The sequence below is a fragment of the Mixophyes fleayi genome, chromosome 1, assembly GCF_038048845.1.
Source record: "Mixophyes fleayi isolate aMixFle1 chromosome 1, aMixFle1.hap1, whole genome shotgun sequence".
Classification (NCBI taxonomy): Eukaryota; Metazoa; Chordata; class Amphibia; order Anura; family Limnodynastidae; genus Mixophyes; species Mixophyes fleayi.
In genome coordinates, this window is record NC_134402.1 from 104047244 (window position 1) to 104072535 (window position 25292).

General features: G+C 38.4%; 1 protein-coding gene and 1 long non-coding RNA gene across 4 annotated transcripts in view; one reads left to right on the top strand and one right to left on the bottom strand.

Annotated features, from left to right (window-relative positions):
• Positions 1-25292, bottom strand: part of DCLK2 (doublecortin like kinase 2) — a 74391-nt gene that overhangs the window by 32040 nt on the left and 17059 nt on the right. For all 3 annotated transcript variants that reach the window (XR_012688587.1, XM_075198902.1, XM_075198893.1), the window contains exons 3-4: positions 592-694; positions 270-365 (exon numbers count right to left, since the gene is read on the bottom strand). Coding sequence is in view for 2 of the 3 variants with exons in the window: in XM_075198902.1 (XP_075055003.1) it covers positions 270-365; positions 592-694 (199 nt within the window). In the remaining variant the exon portion in view is untranslated. The remainder of the gene's footprint in view (positions 1-269; positions 366-591; positions 695-25292) is intronic.
• Positions 1722-5845, top strand: LOC142105361 (uncharacterized). The gene is made up of 3 exons (XR_012679699.1): positions 1722-1810; positions 3204-3265; positions 4363-5845. It is a non-coding gene; the product is annotated as an uncharacterized LOC142105361 (long non-coding RNA).

A 25292-nucleotide genomic window follows, 5' to 3' on the forward strand; every position in this document is an offset into this window, starting at 1 on the left:
ACAACAAATATCAATCAAAATGGCAATCAACTAAAAACTCAACAGCTTTGAACTAATTACAAAATACCATCACTGTAACTGGATAACATAAAAAAACAACAGGTGCCTCTAGCGACCCCAGCAGCTAAATACCGTTACCTGCAGCTCGTCTCATAAATGGGTAAAGAGAATGTCTTCTGGAACAATACCTCACCATTTGGTATATAACAAACTGCCTAGATCATATTTTTTAATGTTTGACGGGTGACGGCTACAACAGTTACCATTACCTGTTGCTGGAGACTTGCTACGCCGTGATGGTCCAGGACTCTTGGAACCAGAGAGTCTCGGAGAGCGGGAGTATGATGTTTTCATAACACGGCACTCTAATAAAGAAGGAGGAAGAGTTTAGTAGTTAAACAGAACTAATGCCAAAGCCTGACATGCAATAAACAGTGTCCAGTTATAGCGGACTCTTTTCACATCACCTCTATTCTATTGGCTGAACCAAGACCTAAAAGAAGCGAATCACCACACTAATGGCACATCTCCCATAAGCCCAGTGGAAAACAGAACTCATCTGAAACGTGTATATATTTTTATCATAATTACCACTGTGATCCAGAACAAAGTCATCCTGCGCATAGCGGTACTTCTCTGGCCCACAGGCTATAAACACATCATCGTCACCAAAGAAATCTTGAAGACATGTAATCTAAAGAAATAGGAAATTAATAGTTAATATTCTCAGATTAGTATGTACATCTAAAATATAGTCACTGATTATCATTATTATTAACAGTGAGGCCTAGCTAGCGGCCCATGGGTCTCATGCAGTCCTCCTACATTGTCCCTGGCCATAAAAACGGAATATTATATATAGTCTGACTGTCTAGTCCAAGCCGCAGCACTCCTCCTGCACCCAGACAGACAAGCCCCACCCCCAGAGGAGAAGGGAGGTTGGTAATTTAATAATAATAATAAAATAAAATAAAAAAATCAGTGTTTTACTTTTCACTCCATTTGTTACTCGAAGTTCAGTTTAACCAAGATAAACATGGAATGAAGCATAACAAAAGATGTTTGAAATACCATCCAATACAGTAGTGTAATGCACAATTAATAAAAATATGATCTAAAGAACTGATACTATAGAACTGGAAAGAAACAGGACATGTTTTGAACATTACATAATAACAGGTTATTAAAGATCAGTCCTACAATTAGAAGCTTTCAAACAATACAAATTAAATCATCAGCATCTAAAAAAAAAAAAACGTCATGTCCGTGGTTAATAACGGAGACCTTCTGGGAAGAGACGGGATAACAGGAAACCTAGTGAGATTCCATATTGTTGATTACCCTCAGAAACAGTTGGTAGTAAGTCATGACACATGTGATTGTGCTGTCACTCTGTCACTTGGGACTTCTGGATGCGAGACATCCATATGATTTATGAAGTTTGAGAACAGTACTAGCAAAGTTTGCTATGTACATGTATTTTGTTGCTCAAAGGGTTAAAATATGCACGTAAACATAGCAACCAATTAATTTACTTTCATCTGTTTAGACACCACCAGAAACAGCAAATAAATCCAAAGACGGCGACTGGGAAGGACGTCATTCACACTGCTGACAGTGCGATTGCCGCTTTAAAAGGCGGCCATGGGTAGACCCGGTGCCAGAATACATTATAGAGATTGCCTTAAAAGCTGCAAATGCACTGTCAGCAGTGTGAAGGACGTCCTTCCCAGCCACCGCCTTTGGTTTATTCGGAATTTACAGGTGATGGGTATAAGAGCTGTCGGATATGCTGTACATCTAAATTATGGTATGTACATATATATTCACTGTCACAGTCATGTTGATCGTTATTTTTATGTTGCGGTCTTTGTTGTCCGTATAATTGTCGTCGGGTATACGTACCCTAATGTAAGATTGGTTGCTATGGTTTTAGTGCAGGTTTGCACATTGAGTACATAACTCTCCAGGTGCCAGTACATTCTTCATAATGCTTGTGAACAATCGTGTTGTTACCATATAGACTCTCAAATATATCTAGATTTAATAACAAACATTTTTGTACAAATTGTTCAATCTTTATACAACAGTCGTTTTCTTCATATGGCAATTTTTTTAAAGACAAAACCTGATGGACTTCAAAGTGTTGGGAATAGTAAATATACATCCAGGTCTTTATATAATAAGCCCTTTTGCTGTATTGCCATTTCAATAACTCACACCCAACCAAACCCAAAATCACATCAGTCATAGCTGCCAACATATAAAAATATTTTCCAGTGATGCTTTGCTACTGAGCTGATACACGCATGATAGTTACGCTTGCCAGGGACACCGGAAGAGGGGGGGGGGGGCGGGTTACTAATTACCGGGACCCAGATATGCCAGGGGGCCCGGGCCTGCACTGCAGACAACAAGCTTATTCTTTTTATTTTTTCCCCCCATTCACCCAGCCGGGAGGGGGCAGGGCTAATTGGGACGGCCCTGTCAGTGACAGGCTGTCGCTGAACTAATGGAAACAGACAGCCAGGCAACAAATCAGACTGCTGCCAGTCATTTCAGAGCACAGCCATGGAACCATCAGCCTCTGGAGATGAGGCGAGAACCAGGGACTGGGGGGTGGGGGAGTTATAGCCTGGCTTTGTGTATATATGTGAAATTGTGTGTGTATGTATAAGGCAGTATGTAAGTGTATGGCAGTATGTATGTGTATTGAATTATGTATGTGTGACATTTTGTATGTCTATAGGGCATTATGTATGTGTATGTATAGGACTGTGTGTATGAATACGGCATTGTGCATGTAGGTATATGGCATCGTGTGCGTGTGTGAAGTGTCTGGGGATGGCGTGATGCGTGATGTAGCTGAGGGGTGGCATGATGGGTGATGTAACTGGGGGACGACGTGGTGTGTCTGGGGGGGTAATGTGGTGAGTCTGGGGGGGGGGTGATGTGATGGGTGATGTAACTGGGGGACGACGTGGTGTGTCTGGGGGACGACGTGGTGTGTCTGGGGGGGTAATGTGGTGAGTCTGGGGGGGGGTGATGTGATGGGTGATGTGGCAGGGGGTGGCGTTTTGCAGCTGTGGATGGTGTGATAAATGTAATATTTTATTATAATGTATATATTATACACTGCATGATCTGTGTTATGTACAGTTTTCACTTATTTCTCACTTTTCCATATTTACATTTTCTAACAGCTCCCAACATTGCAGGATCTATGCAAGAATCCAGTACCAGGTTGTGAAAGCTGTAATAACAGGTAGGTGAGAGCAACACCATTTTAATACATTCAATTAGCCGCAAAGTGTCTCCGGAACGTCCGCAGGGGAGATTTGTAGGGGAGATTTGACAGAAATCTCCTCCCATTTCTCCCTGCACCTCTATGGGGTGCGAGGGAAAATAAGCGGAGATTTCTACTGTAATTGCCGGCAACGTGCGCTGAGTGATGTCTGCGCGTCGCATCGCCGGCAACTGAATATCCACCAATAGGTCATGTCTAAAGAAATGCAGCCATGTCCATGGTGACCACGCCACCAACATTATGTGGCCACGCCCCTTTGGAGGCGCCTCCACAGCGGCATACAACACTCTTGCTGCTCGCCTGCGCAGAGGGTGGGGGCAAAGAATTTCCTGTATCTGGGCCCAAAATTTCTCTTGGCGACCGTGACTGCCTTCCCGGTGGACCTTGCAGCGTCACAATGCTCATCAAGTCATATATACTAAATGTGACTATAGTGTACTTTGTAATAAATATTAGCATTCAGAGATTAGAGAAAAAGAATAGAAGGTAAGAATTGAATCTATCATACAATTGGAGAAATCTTGAAAAAATATACTTGGACAGCTTTGTTTTTTTTTTTGTTTTTTTACACTAAATACTGCATTAAAAACCAGGTCAAATACTTGACACTTTCATACTATTACAAAGCAGACAGTAGCACAGTAAACATTTGTACATTGTGCAGCCATGAGCAATATTTTAATAGTGTATGCTCAACTTACACTCCTGACTAGTACAGAATAGTGTTTTAGTGACATGCTGAGAATCACAGAAGCAGTAAACGAATAATATTTCTTAATATGAAGCACACAATTATTTCCGTGGCAGCAGTAGAGAAAGGAACTGTTGAAACTTCAGACATTCTGTTCTAATAATATTCCTCTGCATTCCGTTTGGACAAAAGTTAACAAAAAAAAAAAAAAACCCCTAGAGAGGCAGATTGCCAACAAATTTTGAAAAAACAGCTGACTCAATCCAGCTGCACAGTACCAGTGAATACCATTAACCAGCAGTGTGTAGGATTGTGTGAATATCCCACCCATGGGAGCTAAGCTGATCTACTTGTATTCTTCCAGCGCTTTTACTTGGCCAAGATACTGACGACCTTTCAGCAAATCAGAACAATATGAATGCAGCACCATGCAATTTTGGCATGGGTGAAAAATGCTAACAGAATTCTGAGAACTGAAGTGTGACACCCTTAATATTTGGAAAAAAAATACAAAAGGGTCAACAGGATGAAAAATTCTTCAGCTTGAACAAATCGGATAATTTGCAGCCACTTGCTGCAAACCTTGTTTTTCCCTTATATCAGCTAAACAGGATGTGACTGTGAATACAAGGAAAGAAGTCATCAATTTTATGACAAGCAGGAAGATAATCCACAAATGGGAAATTATTAATAAAAAACCTGTTACAATATTATAGACTATCATCATCATCATCATCATCATTTATTTATATAGCGCCACTAATTCCGCAGCGCTGTACAGAGAACTCATTCACATCAGTCCCTGCCCCATTGGAGCTTACAGTCTAAATTCCCTAATATATACACACACTCACACAAAGACAGACAGAGAGGGAGACAGACAGAGACTAGGGTCAATTTTTTTTTGATTGCAGCCAATTAACCTACCAGTATGTTTTTTGGAGTGTGGGAGGAAACCGGAGCACCCGGAGGAAACCCACGCAAACACAGGGAGAACATACAAACTCCACACAGATAAGGCCATGGTCGGGAATCGAACTCATGACCCCAGTGCTGTGAGGCAGACGTGCTAACCACTAGGCCACTGTGCTGCCCTAGACTAACAGATCATATTCGCTATTCCATTTTTTCAATGCTAAACTTTGTTTCATACAGTTAAACAGGAGCCTGATATGACTGGATTCTACTTCTTCTACTATATAAATCTCAGTCTATGGCTTCAGTTCCCTCCTCACTTAATGGCCGTGCCCCTGTCACATGCAGCTTTATTATACATAAATGGAAAGGTCACCGCCTTCTACAAAATAAACATATAAAAATATATATGCTTATATATAAATATATATAAACATATATTCCTGAAATAATCTGTGCTGCTCTTTGCCCAATGGATGGGGTAGGGCAACCTGTAAACAAAATCAAAACAAGGGACTTCTGATCAAGCAAGAGAGTGAGAACAGAAAATGGTTTGACCCTAATAAAATGGACCTTAAAAACAAATATCAAAGTAAGCCATCACTTGCCATAGCCGTGTTATCAGTTTAGCTTCTACTAAGCTGGTGTTGTGTTACGCTTGACAGGCAGTAATTAACAAGCATTTGCACTTGTGGGAGGTGGGTGGGACAATAGATGACACTACATTGACTCCAATGCACTCATTTGTGATGAACACAAGTAAACAGTGTCCAAAAAACATACTGCACATGATAGTGGATATTGGAAAATGGGAATTAATTGGTTTACAATGTAAGCTCTCACAGGCAGGGTCATCTACTCTATATCTCATGTTTGTACCCTATGTCTCCCCATACTGTGTTCTTCTCTTTCTATATTATGCTGAATTGTTACTGTATGCAATGTGATTTGTTTTGTTAATTGTATCCATGCATTTAATATTCTTATCTGTACCCTTTGTTTGTATCTCTATGTACTTGTAATCACCATGTAATGTTTTCTTTTTATTGTATAATCTAACCTTCATGTACAGAGTTTCAGAAGCTTTGTGTCACCTCATAATCAAAAGCTAATAATAATAATAATAATAATAATAATAATAATAATAATAATAGATTATATTCCTGTATCTGTTTATATGCTTTTATAAGCATTATTTTTGACACAATGAGGTATACATCTTCCTACATTTCACAAGTGACTCAAAGATTTGACTTTCAAAGATTTCGTGCAACTGGCATCAGCCAGATTTATTCAATAAGAAAACAAAAAGAAAACTCCAAAATAAACACCTTGCTGTTGGGCTCTTAACTAAACACTGGTCACTCCCGACTAAAAGTAAGACAAAACAAAAAAGTTTCAGCACAGTAACTTACAGGCAGATATCAGGCTCTCTCTCACAGAGACTCTGCAGCCCCTGTCCCCAGACACTGAGAGACTGACCGAGCTGCCTTGTAGCCTTTTACCAGCACCACTCAGGTGCAACTCCTGCCTACCAGCAGGATTACTGGTAACTTGGAAGACCCGGTTTATGGGCCAAATGGATGGAGGCCGTCCTCATGCTCCATCCATAACCACAGGACCCTTTTACGGCTTCTCAACAGGTCTATAGTAGCTTACACATAATACACATTTTCCAGGGGCTTTAAAACAAGTAGGTTAGGAATCTAGGTGAAATATACTTGCCTTCAAACCACCAATCCAGTAACTTTATCATAATAATTATAATAAAAAAATATCTTGTCATATACACACACATGTACACTTGCAACATGGCTGCATCCTGCAAAGTCTTGTGTCCTGGATTTTTCAGTCACAAATCATTCCAATGTGTGCATGTTACTGAATATTGTATTAAATGTATGCTATATTGATATTCATTATAATACAATGTATCCAGAAGGAATGTCATGAACTTACTTGTAAATGCTAATTAATAGGACTTTTCACTATACGCATTACCCTCTCAACCTTTCCCCATCCACAGAACAAAAATAAAAAACTACCAACAAACCAAAAACAGTGGTGTGTAATATTTGAAGTAATACAACTGTGAACATATGCAAATGATCTGTCTAATAAACCCTCTCCTAGTTTGGAGAGGAAACAGTATTTTTGTGAGTAAGAAAAGAATAACCCATTTCTTCCTGTACTGAAAATATATACACAAGCGTTTCTCAGGGAGGCAGTGACCTTTAAAATGTATGTTTAGTGAAATGAAATAATGACAGAAATAACATTTGAGCTTGATGATAGTTAAGAAAATTGATGTGGTGAAAGCAGGTCATCTTTTGTGTCTGTGCATCCATGAGTGAAGGGCTTGTTAGTGTTCTATGGTCTAATGTTGTGTGCTGGAATGTCACCACTGTCATAGTCCGGCATTGCGATTGCCCTTAGGGTTGCCACCTGTTCCATATTTTACCAGCCTCGCCAGCAGAACTGACACTTTGTGACAATTTTATTAATGAAGAAAAAAACAAAAAAAGATATAAGAGATATGAAATTCAGTATTTTTTCTACTAGTTACCCTGGACCTTCACATGCTTTATAAATGCAAGGCAAGTTTGTTGCAATCTCTTGCATTTTGGTACCAATTACCACTATTCTTGCTACATTATTAAAGTACTTGCAGGGTCGCTTTTCTTTTACCTATAATTTGACTAAGCTTAAGACTGCGCGTTGATTTACTTTATTTCGCAGCTGAACACTTATATACTACTACTACTTATATCATCTCACTAATATGCTTTTATTTCAAAGGGAATGTTCTGAAAATGAGTAATACATTACACAAAGAAAGCATGCTGTCCCTTTATCTACCACTGCAGTAGTGAGTCAGACCCTGGCATAGACTTGTGTATGCAGTCATCTAGTCTGTGCTCAACAGAACACATAATGGCAAAAAAAGAATAAGACTTTATTGCACTCCCTACTATGGGTGTCAAATGTAATGGTCAATAGATGCATTATAAAGGAAAACTGGAGTGAACCCCCGTCCCTCCAAATATCGTAACAAGAAAATAAACCAGTCCTTAGGCGCAAAGTATTTTGTATGATGAAAAATGTTAGGGTCAAAAATAACTTTGAACACAGAGGGCCTGATACATTAAGGAACGTAAATGCCAATACGTGCCGTATTTTGCGCTAAACTGAACTGTGCATGCCCAGAAAGGACTATACGCCAGTTAACACAAGTTTATGCAATTCATTTTCAAATTGAAATGACAATTCCAACAGCCTATGATTTCATGGGCGGAACGTGGAGGGGAATGGGTGTATGCATGTAGACAAGGTCACATATGTATTCTAGAACATGTGGGGTTTTTTTGTTTGTTTTTTTTTAAAAACAGCATAGACTATATTACTTTTGTGTACCTTAATGAGTCAGACCCAGAATGTGTTGTTCTCTATAATAGTGCACAAAGTGTGATAGGAATATTAGAGCAATAGTTTCCTTTAACTGTCCAAACTTAACTATTATTATTGTTGATGTTAATTTCTAAGCCTCCACAGAGTTGGACAATGGGGTAAAGAGAGGATACATAAAACAGGGGCATACAAGGTAGACAACATAAATACAAACATAAGTACATGACAGGTCCCTGCTCAGGAGAAAGCTTACAATCTAGTGAAAAGAGGTTAAAGCAGAGACAGCAAGTGCGACTTGCGAGTTGAGATTGGGACAGGATGAGTAGAGTTGGCTCCAGTAAGGAGGTGGGTTATCAGAGAATGTTTAGGGATATAAACACCGAAAAATAATTTGATTGGTTGTGGTAGGGAATTCTCTAGGTAGGTGGCAGCAGGGGAGAGGTAGGCAGAGGTGAGAGGTGATTTTCAGAGACAAGACAAGGAGCAGGTCAGAGACACATCTAAGCAGACTTTAGGGAGAATATTTTTAGATGAGGTATAAAAGAGTTGGTGCTGTTGAGGGCATCCAATACATATTTGTAGTATTATCCAGGAAACCACAAACATGAAGTGATCTAGTCTATAAGATAATAATGTATATATCATTGCTTTATAGAAATAAAAATCTATAAAAAAAGACTCATGAACCAACAGGCAAGGAAATCTCAGTGTCCAGACTATTATGTTTTAGCTTGTTGCCCGTTATCAGAACATGAGACCATTATAAAACAAATTGCACCACTGAACACACTGATATATAGAGGAGTGTGTATTTCCAATGATGCAATATCCACATTTTGCTTTGCATTATGACATTCTGCAAAATACAAATAGGGCTAGAACATCAATTCACTCTACCATCTAGTGTGGTTGTGGTAGCACTGGGAATAGTTATGGCAAAAGTACACCGTAGAAATATGCAACATTTCACAGTCACATGTCTAACAAGGCAAAAATTTCATTGAACCAATGAAAAAATTGGTTAAAAAAATTCTTATTTAGAAGCCATGTTACAAGTACAAAAAAACAAAACAAAAAAAAAAAAAAAAACCAAAAGAAGAACAAGAGAAAACTACTACTGTTATGTCTACCACAGTAATAATTATTTTAAAATACTTTCCTGGCTTTACTGAGGCGATTCCTCTATGTAAAACTTTGTTCGCTATATGGTTTTCTGGATTACTGTTTATGAACTCTGTTTGTTGCTTTGGAAGATAAAAACCCAAACCTAGGATTGCATGTTATTATTTATTTATAGTTATTTATATAGCGCCGAAATATTACAAACCACTTTGTAGAGAATATTTAATAAATCACATCCATCCCTGCCCCCAGTGGAGCCTACAGTCTATATTCACTACTACACAGACACACTAGGGTTCAACTAACCTATCACTACGTCCTTTTATGTACATGTTTAAAATGTTTTCACCTGGAGTTATATTTTATTTTACTTGTAATCTACCCCCATTTGGAAATTCAATTTTAAACAAAAAGATTTTTTTCATTTAGTTTTTTTTAATACATGTCTGCTTCATTCCCCCCCCCCCAAAAAAAAAAAAAAAAAAAAAAAAAAAAAAAATCACATTTCAACTACATACTGTATATGTTTTTGAGAAATGATAGAGATATATATATATATATATATATATATATATATATATATATATATAATTTTGAACATAGAAATCATTAACTGTATTTAAAGATAAACAATAGAATAAAGAAATATTTTGAGCGGCCACACCATCCATTTTAAAATGCTATCTCTGTCATCTATTTAAGCTATAATTCTAGAGTAATGTGAATTTATTATTGTAGAAACTACCCAGCTGTGGTTCATAAAGTCTTTAGGAATTGTTGATTACACCAATCAAGACTTATTCTGCATCATAATTACATGAGTTGTAGAATTGCATTAACTTATTTGTGCATAAGTAGTATGATGATAGATCGTGTCTTGGACAAATGTAATATTCGTGCAGAAAATATTTCTGTTAACCATGGTTATCTGGTAGATGACAAAATTGACTCCTACTTTAGAGAGGATTTTCATAACAATGCACACAGATAAACACCATCATAATTCTGTACACACTTTTGTTGTTGAAAGATGACAAACTAATGCCTACAACAACTATCTTCTAATGCTTTATAGCATGTACAGTGAACAACAGAGGTAGCTTGCCAAACTGGTTACAGTCTGTCTGCAGCAAATTGCTTTTCCCATTGGAACATAATTTGTGTCGAGCAATGTATTTAAATGCTGCGTTTGCAATAAAAAACAAAAAAAAAACAAAAAAAAACAAAACATGTATTTCCCCTATCCAAACAAAAGTAAAAAAAATTATATTTAATGCGTTAATAATGATTTGGGTTCATACTTATTTTCAGTGTTTTTAAAGCAAGTCATCATACTTGAAATGTCCACTGACCTCTATGGAAGTGCATTATGTACATTCTCACTAGGGGTTAACACTAGTGATTACGACAGCATTGTGTTGTGTTTTCTTCATTCCTATTCCGCCTTAATCATTGCAATGGGGTTACATTTAGAGACCCCATTAAATGAATGGGACATAGAAATCATTAGGTCACTGACATGAATGGATATGCACAAACTGGTAATTGTTCCCCCCACATCAATGGAAATTTAATTCACCTATATTGGTGTGTGACTCTCCATCACTGGCAGCCAATCACATTGGGGCCAGCATGGGAAAACGCTATCGATTGGCTAAGCAGCTATTGACACTCTTGGTCAATTCATTCTTCTCTCATTCTACAGCGGGGCTCCAAGCACACAGTTTCTCTTCTGTTCTTCTTTTAATTTTAATTATTTCCAGCACAGGGGCGCACAGTGGTTAGCCTTGCTATCTCACAGCGCTGAGGTCATTAGTTAGATTATGACCAGGGCCCTATCTGTTTGGAGTTTGTTTGTTCTCCCTATGTTTGTGTCGCTGTCCTCTGGGTGCTCCTGTTTCTTCCCACAATACACAAACATACTGGTAAGTTAATGACTCCTGACAAAAGAGACCCGAGTGTGTGTGAGTAAACTCCAATGGAGCAGGGATGAAGGAGGAGAAGAAGGAGGAGGAGAGATTAAAATAAGGAGATTTTCCATTTAGATTACAAACATATGACATTTCCCTTTGGAATACTAGAGAATGATCACTTAGTTTGGAATATAAGAGTTGAGTCTTTTATTAATAAGTTAGTGAATGAGGATTTTAAATATTTTTATTTCAATGAAAGTTTATTTAACGATAGTGTCTGTATTTTATTTACATTGTATTACTTATTTTATAATAGGATCCCTTAGCACGGCAAAGTTGCATCTTCAGGGGTCCAGGAATGGTTGGAAGGAACCAATAATTTTCAGCACCAGACTGACAGTCTTCGAGGGGATGACACACATTTATTTTTCAGCGTGTAGTGCACAGACTGGAAATCCCATTGAAATCAATGTACTGTTAAAATAATGATTAAAAATTCATGCTTAAGTTCTGGACATATTCACAACTGTATGTAAATATGCCCAGCACAGATCCACTGATGGTATACCACAAGTAAACCAGATGTTAAAGAATATAACAATTGTTTAGAAATGGTTATATGCCTATACTGTCATACATTTCCCTATAGGTCACATATAGAGCATTTAAATTAAGGTTGTGGTTGGAGCACATTTATTAGGTATATACATATGAATTAGCAATAGGCAATTTGGTAAAGCACCTGAAAATGGAAAAACGAAAAAAGAAAAACACCACTAAAAAATGCAAAAGCATAAACTAGATTTGTGGCCAAGATTAACAAACATTATTTTTATTTGAAAGGCTTCTTAGAATGTTAGTTAAGCACTATATTCCAATATCATAATTATCAATAGACCTTTGTTTCCAACATCCTCATTTACTGTCAACTGTTTAGAATGTTTCCAATCATTTCCTACATATAATTATTTTTTTCCATTTACCCTCACTCATTATCAACATGTTTAGTTTGACCAGTCTCCCTGTATCCTATGTAAAAATAAGTTGATAGGGCTTTAGGTATAGTGAGGTACTTCAGAAGTTGAAAACTATTTTGCTACTCAGAATGCCAATATTATAATTACTTAATAAAACTGACAATGATGCTGAAATAGATTAAGACCTTTGTGGTTAGCAATTTTAATCCAGTCAGTTATGGTCATATAGTCCCTTGACGAACATATCCAGGACTCGTTTTGAATACCATCATCTGTCTTTGGCAGATGAGTATTTGTTATACATATAGACTTCCCCCTCATACTGCCATTAACTTGTAATACAATATTTTCTTTCCCTTATCAGAAAGCAGACACAGTCCACAGCTTGCAGACAAAAACTAAACAGCTCCGAGAATAGTTCAAGATCATACTTATCTACTCCCAGAGGGGCGTGACTGGAGGACGGGAGGGGGCGGGGCGCAGCTATTCGAGGCATTTTGCCAAAATGGAGCGATTCACTGAGAATCTCTCTGTGAATTCCGGGATGCGGGAGAAATGCCAGCTCTCACGGGAGCCCAGGAGACTGACCCGAATTTCAAGTATGTTCAAGTTGCACAGAAGACAAATATGGCTTATAGTTTCACCTGTACGGTCAGAAAAAAAATAATATTCCAAATATCACTCAATGGTTTTGTATTTATCACTATGATACATTTCAGGCCATCTAATTGAACGTGTACTTTATTTGTCTTCTTGCTCCCCTTTTTGTACGTTCTTCTGTGTAAAAGGCTCAGGCTGCCATACAGCCCCTTCCAGATGTATACACTGTCAACTATTCTGACCTACTTTGGCTCTCTACGCTGCATGCATACATTGTGTGATGGTACTTTATAAATAAAAAGTTATTTAAAAAAAATAAAAAAAAATATTCCAACAATATGGCGATGACCCATTACAGAGTGGTGGAAGAGCTCGGTTGGCCATGTTCTACCACAGATCTCACCAAAACATTGGTGGTGGGGCCCCGAGTAGGAAAATGGGACAGACAAGAGCAGGAAAGGAGCTATACAGAAAATATTTGGTTTAGTTTAGAACTGAATTTTTTCTGCTTATAATAAAATATAACATTATTTCTATGAATAAATTACAGTGAACAGCCCATCTCTTTAATTCTCAGGAGATCAGGGAAAAATAGCTGAAAGCCTTAATTCCCCCTAGCCCAGTTGCAGTATTTTCCTTATTAACAGGCAGAGTGCTGCATATTTTAAATGTAGGACTCTAAGGGGAGAGAGCATGTTTTAGGATTACAAAAATTCAATAAAAAAAAAATAAAATGGTTCATGAAATGGAGATTTGTATAATAAAATACTATACCTGGTACAGAAGTCAATATAAAATGCATACTTTCCTATGATATGTGTTTATACATACCCTACTATTGTAGATAATAAAAGGACATTAGAAGCCACCCTGGTGTTGCCAGTGATTAAAGTAATTCACATGGATTCCCCTTCAGAGATGATAACTATGCCACCCCCAGCGTCTCTGTAGATAAGGGGTCTGAAAGGCAGTTATTTGGGGGATGCAAGAGGGGCTTTCTTTAAGACCAGTGGCAGAGGTGAAACAAGGGTTATGGACCATGGCCTTATCGGTGTGGTGTTTGTATGTTCTCCCTGTGTTTGTGTGGGTTTCCTCCGGGTGCTCCGGTTTCCTCCCACACTCCAAAAACATACTAGTAGGTTAATTGACTGCTATCTAATGGACCCGTGTGTGTGTGTGTGTTTGATTCACATCAATCCCTGCCCAATCGGAGCTTACAGTCTAAATTTCCTGAGTTCTCTGTACAACACTGCGGAATTAGTGGCGCTATATAGATAAATGGTGATGCTGATGATATGAGGTTTTAGTTTACAAACTCTAGAAAACAAAGGGTATATTTTGTGTTTATTTTTTTCCTAATTTATAGAAACTGTATAATGGTCAGTGATCTCTCTGTTCTCTTCAACACTGTAGGGGGTTGGGATGTAATAGACAAGGGAATCAAATATGTTTTCTGATCAATAAGTCGCTATATTTTATATAAAGTCTACATGCTGGACAACAATATAAGTGCAATTTTGATACATTTATCATATGTTCAGCAGGACTATATTTATTACAGTGGGGCCCAGCTGAGTGCTGCCTTGATGCAGTTTGCATGTATTAACCCTTGCACATGCACAGTTCTCCTAAACAGAAAAAAATAATGTGATGGATATTCACACTCTAAAGTATCATCCATAGAACGTTGGGAAGGACAGGGCAGTAGTCTGATAATGTAGAGAAGTAAAAGTGAGGAATTATGTGGGGCAAAGAAAGATCCCTCTTAAATGAACATTATTAGAGTTGACTTTTTTAAACACAGATTATATTTAGTGAAGTAATATAAACTGATATAGTTATATTAACTTGAAATGAACAAATAAAAATACATTTCTCGGCAACATTTATGGTGATCTTCAAAATGTATCTAAAATAATAAAACATGCTACTGATATTCAGACTGATACGATCTCTTGATATTTATAGTATTAGATTCATTGTCAGGCTCTGACTAAACAGCGACACTCAGCATGTTATGTCTTTTCATTACAGAGCCAAAATCTAATTTGCAAAATATTGAGCGTTAAAGAGCATGCAACAGAGTGAATATAATTCATTTTACATCTATTGATGGGTCTCATTTGCAATCGTGCCCTACATATGATACCCTAAAATGTGTACTTGGATGCTCCTATTTACACATAATTAAATGAAACTCATATGGAACCAAGTCATCCCAGCCATTTGCCATATTAAATAGCAGGATCACAAAGCACGTTGCCAGTATCCTGCAGCACAGTGCATCTGCTAAGCCGGCCTATGGCCTGGAACAGCTGAAAGCATAGAACAAAATCCATGCTGAGTCAGGAAGAAGCCCCACATGAGATGCAGTTATTCACATCCAAGAGTCAATGGGAATGTTAAAGAAAGAGAATGGCTGTATTATCCATGGCTTGCAACTAAGATTTCTCTCCTCAAACCAAAATGTAGCACAGTACATCCAGTCTTTGGACCTCCTAATAGTATACAACTGGTAGTCTGCACTGTCAAATAAAATTAGTAATCCGTCTGGTCAGAATTCTAATGATCAATGGTACAGTCTCAAGGGAAGAATTTATCAGTCATTGCATTGTGCTTGTCCTAAATTAAGCTTCTTCAGTGCCATCTGCCTCTCCAGTCATATGAACATCCTTTATACTTACACCAAAGGAAGAGCACTTTCATACAGGTCAGAAACATAGTGGTGTCTTGTAATATTCTTATTTACAGCGGTAGAGCATTTTATCCATCGTGTCTGGGTATTTTAGTCCTTGTGACACACAAGTTATGGGAGCAATGTCACTACTATATGATTATAAATGAGTATATTACGATTATACAATTAGGATACTACATTCAGAAGATTATTATAATTATTATTATTATTAATAATAAGTTAAGATTGCTTACATCGGGGATAGTGGATCATGTACTGACCATTTCAAAAGCTCTTGGAAAAATGTATTTAAAGATTAATATTTGCCTGCATATGCACAAATAAGAGATTAAAGAATTGGAAAGGCTCAGTGAGAACCCTAACTAATAGTTGGTATCCTGTTTGGTATGTAACTGTGGAAAACCTATATGGTAAGCATAATAGGCAAAGTTACTGGTTTATAATGTAGTAGTATTTTTCTGGGGCTGTGTAAAATCACTATCACCTAAAAAGATGATGTTCTTGCAACAGAACAGCAACTGATTCACAAGCATGTGTTGACCTTAGAAGAGTGTTAAGCTGGGTACACACTACAGTAATTTCATGCAATTATTGTGCAGACCACACGATAAACAACCGTTTTATCAGATATGGCATTAGAGTGTGCTCTCCCACGATCAAGTTTTATCAAAAACTTCCTAAAAATAACGATCAACGATGGAACGATGTTGGGCAAATGAGGAAGAGTGTACGCACTCACAACCAGCAGTTTAGGCCATACTTGCCAACTTTTAGGCTCTTTCCCCCGGGACATCCCAAAGGGGAGATCCTACTGCCAAATGTGGGGGTGTGGGGGTGTGGGGGTGTGGGTCGCCCCCGCGGCTGAAATGCCGCAAAATGCCGGTAGCTGGGCAAGGATTATGTAACTCGCCGTGAATTGCATCGTTAGGCCCTGCCACCACCTACTTCACAACAGAGGGGACAGATGCGGGAGGTAACACTGCTCTCCCGGGGGAGAACACCTACACATATGGTAGGCAGATCTCTATAGCATGTGCAGAGTCGGGATATTTTCAGTAGATGGTAATGAGACTACAGATCTGAAGTTAAATCATGAAGGTGTGTAAACATAAATCTGTATGCTCATTGGGACTTTCAGTCGTCGTTAAAATCACAGAAATTGCATCTGCAGCAATTTTTTGTAGTGTGTACCCAGCTTTACTGAAAGCAAAATTCACGGAGCTCAAGTGAGTGGAAAAGCTGATGTTAGCATTGGGCAGGCTTCTGGTTATACAGACAGAGGCGGAACCTGCGAGCTGTGGGCCCCAGTGCAGTGGAGCGGGAAGGAGGGAACCAGAGCACACAGCTCGCTAGTTCCTCGTGTAGCAGGCCCCATTATCTCCATGGGCCCCGGTGCACCGCACCTGCAGCACAAATGGTAGTTCCACCACTGTATACAAGAAACCTGCTCAGCACTAACGTGACAAAAGATGCCACCTTCCAATTAATAGACCGGAAGACAGCAAAATACAACAAAAGTCTGTAAAGGGAGTACAAAATAATAACATGCCATTTGTTTTACACAAGACTTAGAGATCTGTTTATTTTATTTACAATCCTGCTGTTAATCAAATTACTGCACCACCATCATAATTTATTTATGTAGCGCCACCAATTCTGCAGCGCTGTAAAGAGAAGATTTGTCATTCACATCAGTCCCTGCCCCACTGGAGCTTACAGTCTATATTTCCTAACACATACTAGAGTTCATTCTGTCAGCAGCCAATTAACCTTCTAGTAGATTTTTGGAGTGTGGGAGGAAACCAGAAGCACAAATACAAGGGGAACATACAAACTTCCCACAGATAAGGCCCTGGTCAGGAATCGAACTCATGACCCAGCTGTAAGGCAGAAGTGCTAGCCACTGAGCCACAATGCTCAAGTACCGTGTCTATTATTAAAGTGGTAGATCTGTGGCGATAAACAACAATAAATAAAAAAAGAACAAATCTTGGAGTGCAATTAACTTGCTTAAATATTATCCTTCTAATGTGCCCTGAAAATAATTTACTTTTATTAACAGGTTTCCTAATTCTATCCCCCCACTGTGCCCAAGATCTGGGTCTCTCATTTTCACGCATTAATTGCTCCCATTCCTTGTCCAATCTATATTTCTGACCTCATCCATAAATACTCAGCTTCTGTACTCCTCTAGTGGCCTTCTATTGTCTTCCCCATCTCATAACCTCATCCCATGCACTATTGTAAAACTTCTCTCAAAGCAGCTCCCTCTATCCCAATCAGCCACTCCTAAACCTCAAAAATCTTTACTGTACAGTGTTGCATAATGTTTATGCTTTACAGAGAGCGGATAATGGGCCTGATTCATTAAGGAAAGGAAAGCAAAAAAAGGAGTAACTTTGAACCTTGGCAAAACTATGTTGCATTGGAGGGGGGGTGGTAAATATAAAATGTGGGGAGGGATTTATAGTTGGGGTAGGGCATATCCTAGATCAACTTCAAATTTCAGTGAAAAAAATAAACCTATCAGGTGTTTGTGTGCTACATGAAGAAACAGCCAGTATTTAACTTATGTGCAAATAAACTAATTTGTACCCCATTGCAACATGGTTTGTCCAGAAGAAAACGTACTCCTTTTTTTGCCTTACTTTCCTTAATGAATTCATTACATTTTTTCTTACTTTCTCTTGTAAATACCTGGTAAAAACTCTCACATACAGAATGGGACACAAGAGGCTTGAATATTCAGCATCATAATTCTAGAACATTTTAATAACGTAATGGAGACACCTCATTGAAATGTGACCATTATTCTATTATACAGCAGATATTCTTTTTCATCATTTGTGATGAAACGTAATCTGATTCATAGCTAAACTGTTGGTTGCAGAGTTTTTAATCTGATGTAAATCTGGTAACGAATACAAAACTACTTTTATCTAGACAACTTTTATGCAAATCTAAATCTTCCATGCACCGATGTTGGAAAATATTTAGAATATGCATGACGAGTACAATGGATTTCCCACAGTTTTATACAAATATAGCAATAGTTCCCCTTTAAGGAGTCCACGCAGAATGTCTGTGACAGCTTAAAGACAAGAAAGAGAAAGATCAGCTGATCCAATCTTGTGTTGTAAAAAAAAGCTAAAACAAGAGAAATTCTGAGCCCCCTGCTCTTTTTAAAGAGAGCAGTACATAAAACTTCAACCACTCTGTAAAACAAAATGATGGATAATATGAATGCATGACCACACAAAGGCTCCCAACAAAACCTGATGTGACACATGACAGCTGCAGGGAAGGTTTTACAGGCTAATTGACTACTAATAACAGGAAACTCAATGGGATACAATGTGTATTGACCAGAATTTACAAGCAGGACTGTGATGTGCCTTTAAAATGACAGATGCTAAGACGGTCTTATAATCAATGGGTATTAGAGATTCTGCATAAGCAATTTACTGATATTTTAGTAGTGTGAAAAGGTTAGAAGACAGAATTAAAAAAAAAATTAAATAAAGCAGCTATATAGAATGGTTCCACAGAATGTTTTATATCACCAAAATATATATTAAAAGGGTTGTCCAGGTACATAAAATTCTCTCCTCTTTCTGACCCTCAAACTCTCCCTAGAAGGGTCCATTATTTTCTGTGATTATGTATATGGTAACACAGCTCAAAAGCACAAAATAACACCTTCCTACCTCCCATGGCTGATCATTACTTTAAATCGCAGGGTAAACTCCCAGGAATGTGGGGGGGGGGGGGGGGGGGGGGGGGAAATACAATCCCCCTGTGCTGTAAGTGCACCATTCTGGCCTTCTGTTCATTTGTAATTCATTCTTCCAACTCCCCCAAAGCTGCTTACCTTGTATACACACAATGGGCAGAGAGGGGATATCGCTGCTGCTCAGTGTCACCAATTAGTAGTAAGCAGGGAAACTAAGTGACATCATTACCACATTATGCATGTTCACAGCCTATAGATGCCTGAAGCAGTAGCATCATGTGATATACCAGGGACATCCCCTCGTCTGGTGATAGAGAAATTAATTACAAATGAGTGGTACTGGTGCTGATGGTGAAGGATGACAAGGGAGGGTGGTTAGAGAAAATGTATATATTTATACAATATATTTACTTCTAGTGCTATTGTCAGAAGTTGGCAGGCTAATATCTGCAGTTGACGCACACAAACGAGAGCAAGAGGACAAGAGAGAGAGAGACAGAGACTACTTTGTGTTGGCCCTGTTACATGAGGCTATGAGGTTTTTTTGTAAGCCTACTTAGAATCCATCCCTTGAGTCAATCACCACCCTTTGGCTTTTTTTTTTTTTCATTTTGGGCCATGGTTTCTGATGGGTTTGTCTGACTCCAGTACAGCTAATGACATTTTGTGGAATTATAACAGGGTTAGTATTCCCTTCCTCTTTAAAAAAGGCAAACAAATTTATACCCCATAAAAGGAAATTGAATGCATGAATTATTCCAAGATGAAACTGAATTAATTTTGGTGTAGGGGTAAAATAATAAATACATAAAATGGCTTGTTACTCCTACACATGGGGAAATGATAGGCTATACCCTTCTGTAATTTTCCAGCTTTGATGTCATACTGCAGCAGCAGCAGAGAAGACTAGCAATGTCATTAAAGAGCCAATTAGAAGTGGTTTTTTTCAGCATTCTAATACCATACCTTTGCTAGAAAATACTTGGCCACTTTCCACATAAAATGTTATTGCGGTGTCTCCATCTGTCATGGCTTAAATCCTTTACATTTTCAACATGCTTGTTCCTGATGTCCTGCAGTTAACTTTGTTTTGTGGATTACATTTCAACAGACAATCTGTTACAATACTGCAGTATGTTTCATATAGCGTGTGTATATATATATATATATATATTATATATATATATATATATATATATATATATATATATTTTACAGACTCAAAATAAAAATACCTGCTCACATTAACTGCATCAGTTAATAAGCCATTTTACTTAGATAATACAAATATTATTGCTTGGTAATGCCATTTATCATTACACCCTCGGGGGCCTATGTAACAAATGGAGAAGAGTAGGAATGTAAAGAGATGTATTTGATAAAAATATAAGCATTCAAACTTAAAGTCAGGTTGCAGTTGCCATAGTGGTACTTTGAGCAGTCCACAGCAGAAGTCCATCTAGACTTGATGAGGTTAGAAGGAAAACACTTTTGCTGAAATGCGTACTCTAGTTGGGTGGAGCAAGCCGACTTGTACATCGGAGGCATCAAATCATTGATGCGTAACACCCCACTTTCCTCAGCAACAGCACCTTAACAATCAGGATATAATACAGGGCGTCTACGTCCCCTTCAATTCAGTTCTGCTTGGCGTGATAAGCAGGCAGTATAAATATACTGCCTGGATGATGATCAGGATGACTCTTCAACTAGTCTTAAATTTGTCATTTTCTTTCTGGAGGTGGTGATAAGTCAGATTCAGTTGAGTCAAGTAATAGTGATAATACAGTGGTGATTTAAAACTTCTTAATTGTTAGGGAGAATAGGATGTGGTCAGCAAACACGATCCTGTTGTAGCCACAAATTCTGTAAGGAATGTTCCTGAAACAAGAATCTATCTATGCATTTCTTTCAAAAAAAGAAAGCAAATACAAGCATGTATTTCACCCAGTAAGGCAAGAACTTTCAAATACAGATTAATAGAAAAGTTGCCTATTTAACTACTATAAGTTAGGCAGCTTGTGGGTGCTGTGGTCTTATAGTTAAACCAGACTAGTCCATTGCTAATTCTATTTTGCACAATAATTTGCAGTATATATGCTTTGTGAATTTATCGATAATGACTTTTCAGAAGTGCACTAGTAAAGCAGTTTATATACTCATTCATAATATGGGTAGACTATTACTTTATTTTTTATAAACAGTAGCTAAAAAAGGTAATCACCACTTTGGAATTTATCACATTTGAATTTGCTACATAATGGGATACAATTGGATTTAGTCGTGAATACATACCACTGAACAACACACAATGCTTTCTATTTTTTTTGTAACTAGTTACATTTTGGGGGTGGTGATGATGTGATAATGGAGAAGGTTTGATTGCAATGTTATCATCAGAAGTTATCTGGTCAGACATCCACTCTCTCTCTTTCAGTATTCTTTCAGGTGTGGAAGCCAATCATTTCCCCTTCCTTTTGACTTGCATGAATGTTTGCATTTGCAAATAAATACTGCTAGATTCCAAGTTTGGTCAGACAGGGTTAACTGGTCATTTTCAAAATCAGTTCCGTTTTTAAGTGCTTTTATTAAATGAATGCTTAGTGTTACCTTTCACATTCCTAAATTGATGTCCATTTTTGAGGGCAGATCTAAAATGCTCAGAAATATTTATTGGAATGGAAATGCACTGCAGCATCTATTTCCAACAAAGCATAGTTTAAATAAATGACCAGTACACGGCAATGGGCAAAACTAGCAGATTCAGACTGAAAAATAAAACCAGATGACGTAACAGAGGGAGGAGAGAAACACAAAGAGTTTATATAGGGAAAGTACCAGAAACTGAATATGGTGATAGACTAATTTAAAAGGAAGTAAAGGATTGTGCAACATTCAACACAGCCAGGGCCGGACTGGCCATCTGGCACTTCTGGCAAATGCCAGAAGGGCCGATGGCCAGATGGGCCGGTTGCTAGCTGGCCGGCCCCATCGCTCAGCACACAGACTGTCATGCCAGAATTCAGCATGACAGTCTGTGTGCTGAGCAGTGGGGTCGGCACTACACTTACTTCCTGGTGTGGTCGCTCCTCCCCTCTCTTCTATGAATGGCTCTGGAGATGTCACATGGGACGAGCACCATGTGATAGGTGCCGTCCCATGTGTTAGGAGAGACTGTACAGCGCGCTGCGGAGCGCACAAGGTAAGAGGGAAGGGGTAGTTTGTGTGACAGGGTATCTATTTATTTATTTGTGTGACAGGGTATCTATTTATTTATTTGTGTGACAGGGTATCTATTTATTTATTTGTGTGACAGGGTATCTATTTATTTGTGTGACAGGATATGATTATAGTGTAACAAAAAATAACACAGAATTTACCGACAGGCACCAATAAAAATGGGATCGACAAAGTTAAAAAATATATAAATCAAGCTCTGAATGACAATGAATACAAATTACCCAAAAAATAACCCCCCAAAAAAATATCCAAAGAATGACCTTTATGATTATAGTGTGTATGTGTGTAACAGTATAACTATAGTATGTGTGTGTGTGTGACAGGTTATGATTATAGTGTGTATGTGTGTAACAGTATAACTATAGTATGTGTGTGTGGGCCGGTGTATGACCATAATGTGTGTATGGGTAGCTCTTAATATAATGTGGGAGGTAGGCTGTTAATCTAATAGGGAATTGCCGGTGGGGGCTAATTATTGGGTGCTATTCTATTTGTGGGGTGAAGATGGGGGCAATTTAATAGTGGGGCCTATCAATTTCAGATGGGGTGATTGGATTTTTAATTTAATGCTGGGGTGCTTTGGAGAGAGGGAAATAGTTTTATTTATCAAATGTGAATACTAGTACTTTAATGTTGTGGCTGCAGTGAGGCCTAATTTTAAAACATGGATGCTATATTGATTTAACACCAGGGCTAAATTTCATCTGCTCATTTTTTTCTCCAAATAGGGCATCCAACATTCCAGGATCCAGACAAGCAGCAACTGATCTAAAGACACCAGCAGCCACAAGTGGTGACCATGACAAGACAGGTAGGAGAGGCCAGGACAGTCTGCCAACTGTTCTGAATTTGATGGGTGACTGTCCCACTTAGTCAGGATTTGGTCTGACTACAAGGACAGTTGGGAGATATGTCCTGCTTCACACTGTACTGCTTGTTAAGGCAGAACTGCGTGCACCTAACAGTAGTGCACACTGTATTGCCTTTGTATTTGTCAAAAATTTGTCTAATAGCCAAATTGCATCATAGGAGCCCCCCTGACTTAAGTGCCCGGGCCCCCCGAGCCTTAATCCAGTTGGTCAGCAGGAGGATCTGTGCTCCGTCCCGGACAGGGCACAGCCTGCAGAGCAAGCCGAGGAGCTCTAAGTCTCACGAGATTTATTAATCTCATGAGACTAAGAGCTTCCCTGCTCACTCTACAGGAATGTCAGCAGCATCAGAAGCATAGATAAGTACAGTGGGCTGGGGGTGTCATAATGTATCTGGGGGGGTGGCGTAATGTGGATGGGGAGGGTCTGATAAATGTAATGTTTTATTATAATGTATGTATCAACGCACCATTTTGACCACGCCCCCAACATAATGTAGCTACGCCTTTGGCGGCACCGCCACTGCACCACACATTTTTTTTTTCCAGCTTATCAACAGAGGTGGGCCCGTGTGCTTTAAATGCCAGGGCTGATTTTTAGTCCCAGTCCGGCCCTGAACACAGCACTATAATATAGTGAGGTGTATCACACCTTAATACTGCTGTGGCATGTGCCAAATTGCAATCTAACCAGTGGCATATTGCTTTCACAGACCCATGGGTCATCCACTTGTTATGTACTCTTGACAGAGACAACTAGATCAGCGAGTAAAGCAAAGGAAAGTATGACAAAGAGTCTAATGTTATCCAAGGTCAATCTCAATTGGATGAAGACACGAGAGAGATTCAGGAACAGGAGGTGCTAGAAAATGCTACTCAGGTGCTTGTAAAGGCCTTTGAGTGATCATAACATTTTTAATTAGGGGAGACATTGAACAGTCACATCAGGCTCCAATAGATCTCCTATTGGCATTAATAATTAGAGTGGAAAGTAATTATCATGGCAACGGTCAATCCAATTTACATGAATCCATTATGTTTCACGTCACCTCTGCTTCCCCTGACCCTACTCAGTTTGTCCTGCTGACATCGTACAGCTGCTTTTTGACTACTGTGAACATTTTAGGCTTTGTCTGTAATGTTAAAGAGCCAGCAAAGAAATGGCATGGTACCATCACCCATTACTGGACCAATAGTATCACCAACAGTACTGCTCATAAGCGCATGCAGCAACCATGTTAAGACTCCCTTATAAACATTTGCCTAGACCCACAAATGAAAACTAATCATCCAAATACCATGCTGCCTTTTTTGGTTTTAAATGGCTTCATCAGAGTTACTGTATAAGTCCCCATAAAGAAAGGTACAATATTAAATTTCCCCTGCACCCAATGGGTGTTAGCAGTAAAAGCTAGACATGCTAAATAAATAAATGGAGCATTATAAAAGGAGACTGCAATTATGAATAAAATATGTGGATTTATAACCAAAACCAGTTTAATTTATCTATAAATAGGTTGATCTACTGATTAATCAGATTTAGTGGGTAAATTGAAAATTGCTTTTTATTCAGGTGCCTCGACAGTGCACTCTGTGCTGTACTATGAAGCCAGTACTGTATATACCATTTTATTTTGGAACTGTATTCATTAAAATCAATCACTACATATTAGAGCAAGAGTGTGTTCTAGGGCATTTGCGGCCCTACACTTTAATGTTAACATTCTTCTATCTGTTGTTATTCAATAGAATACAATGACAACAACAGAACCACTGGCCTCTAGTTATTTAGATATAAAATTAGCAGAAAACAGCAAACA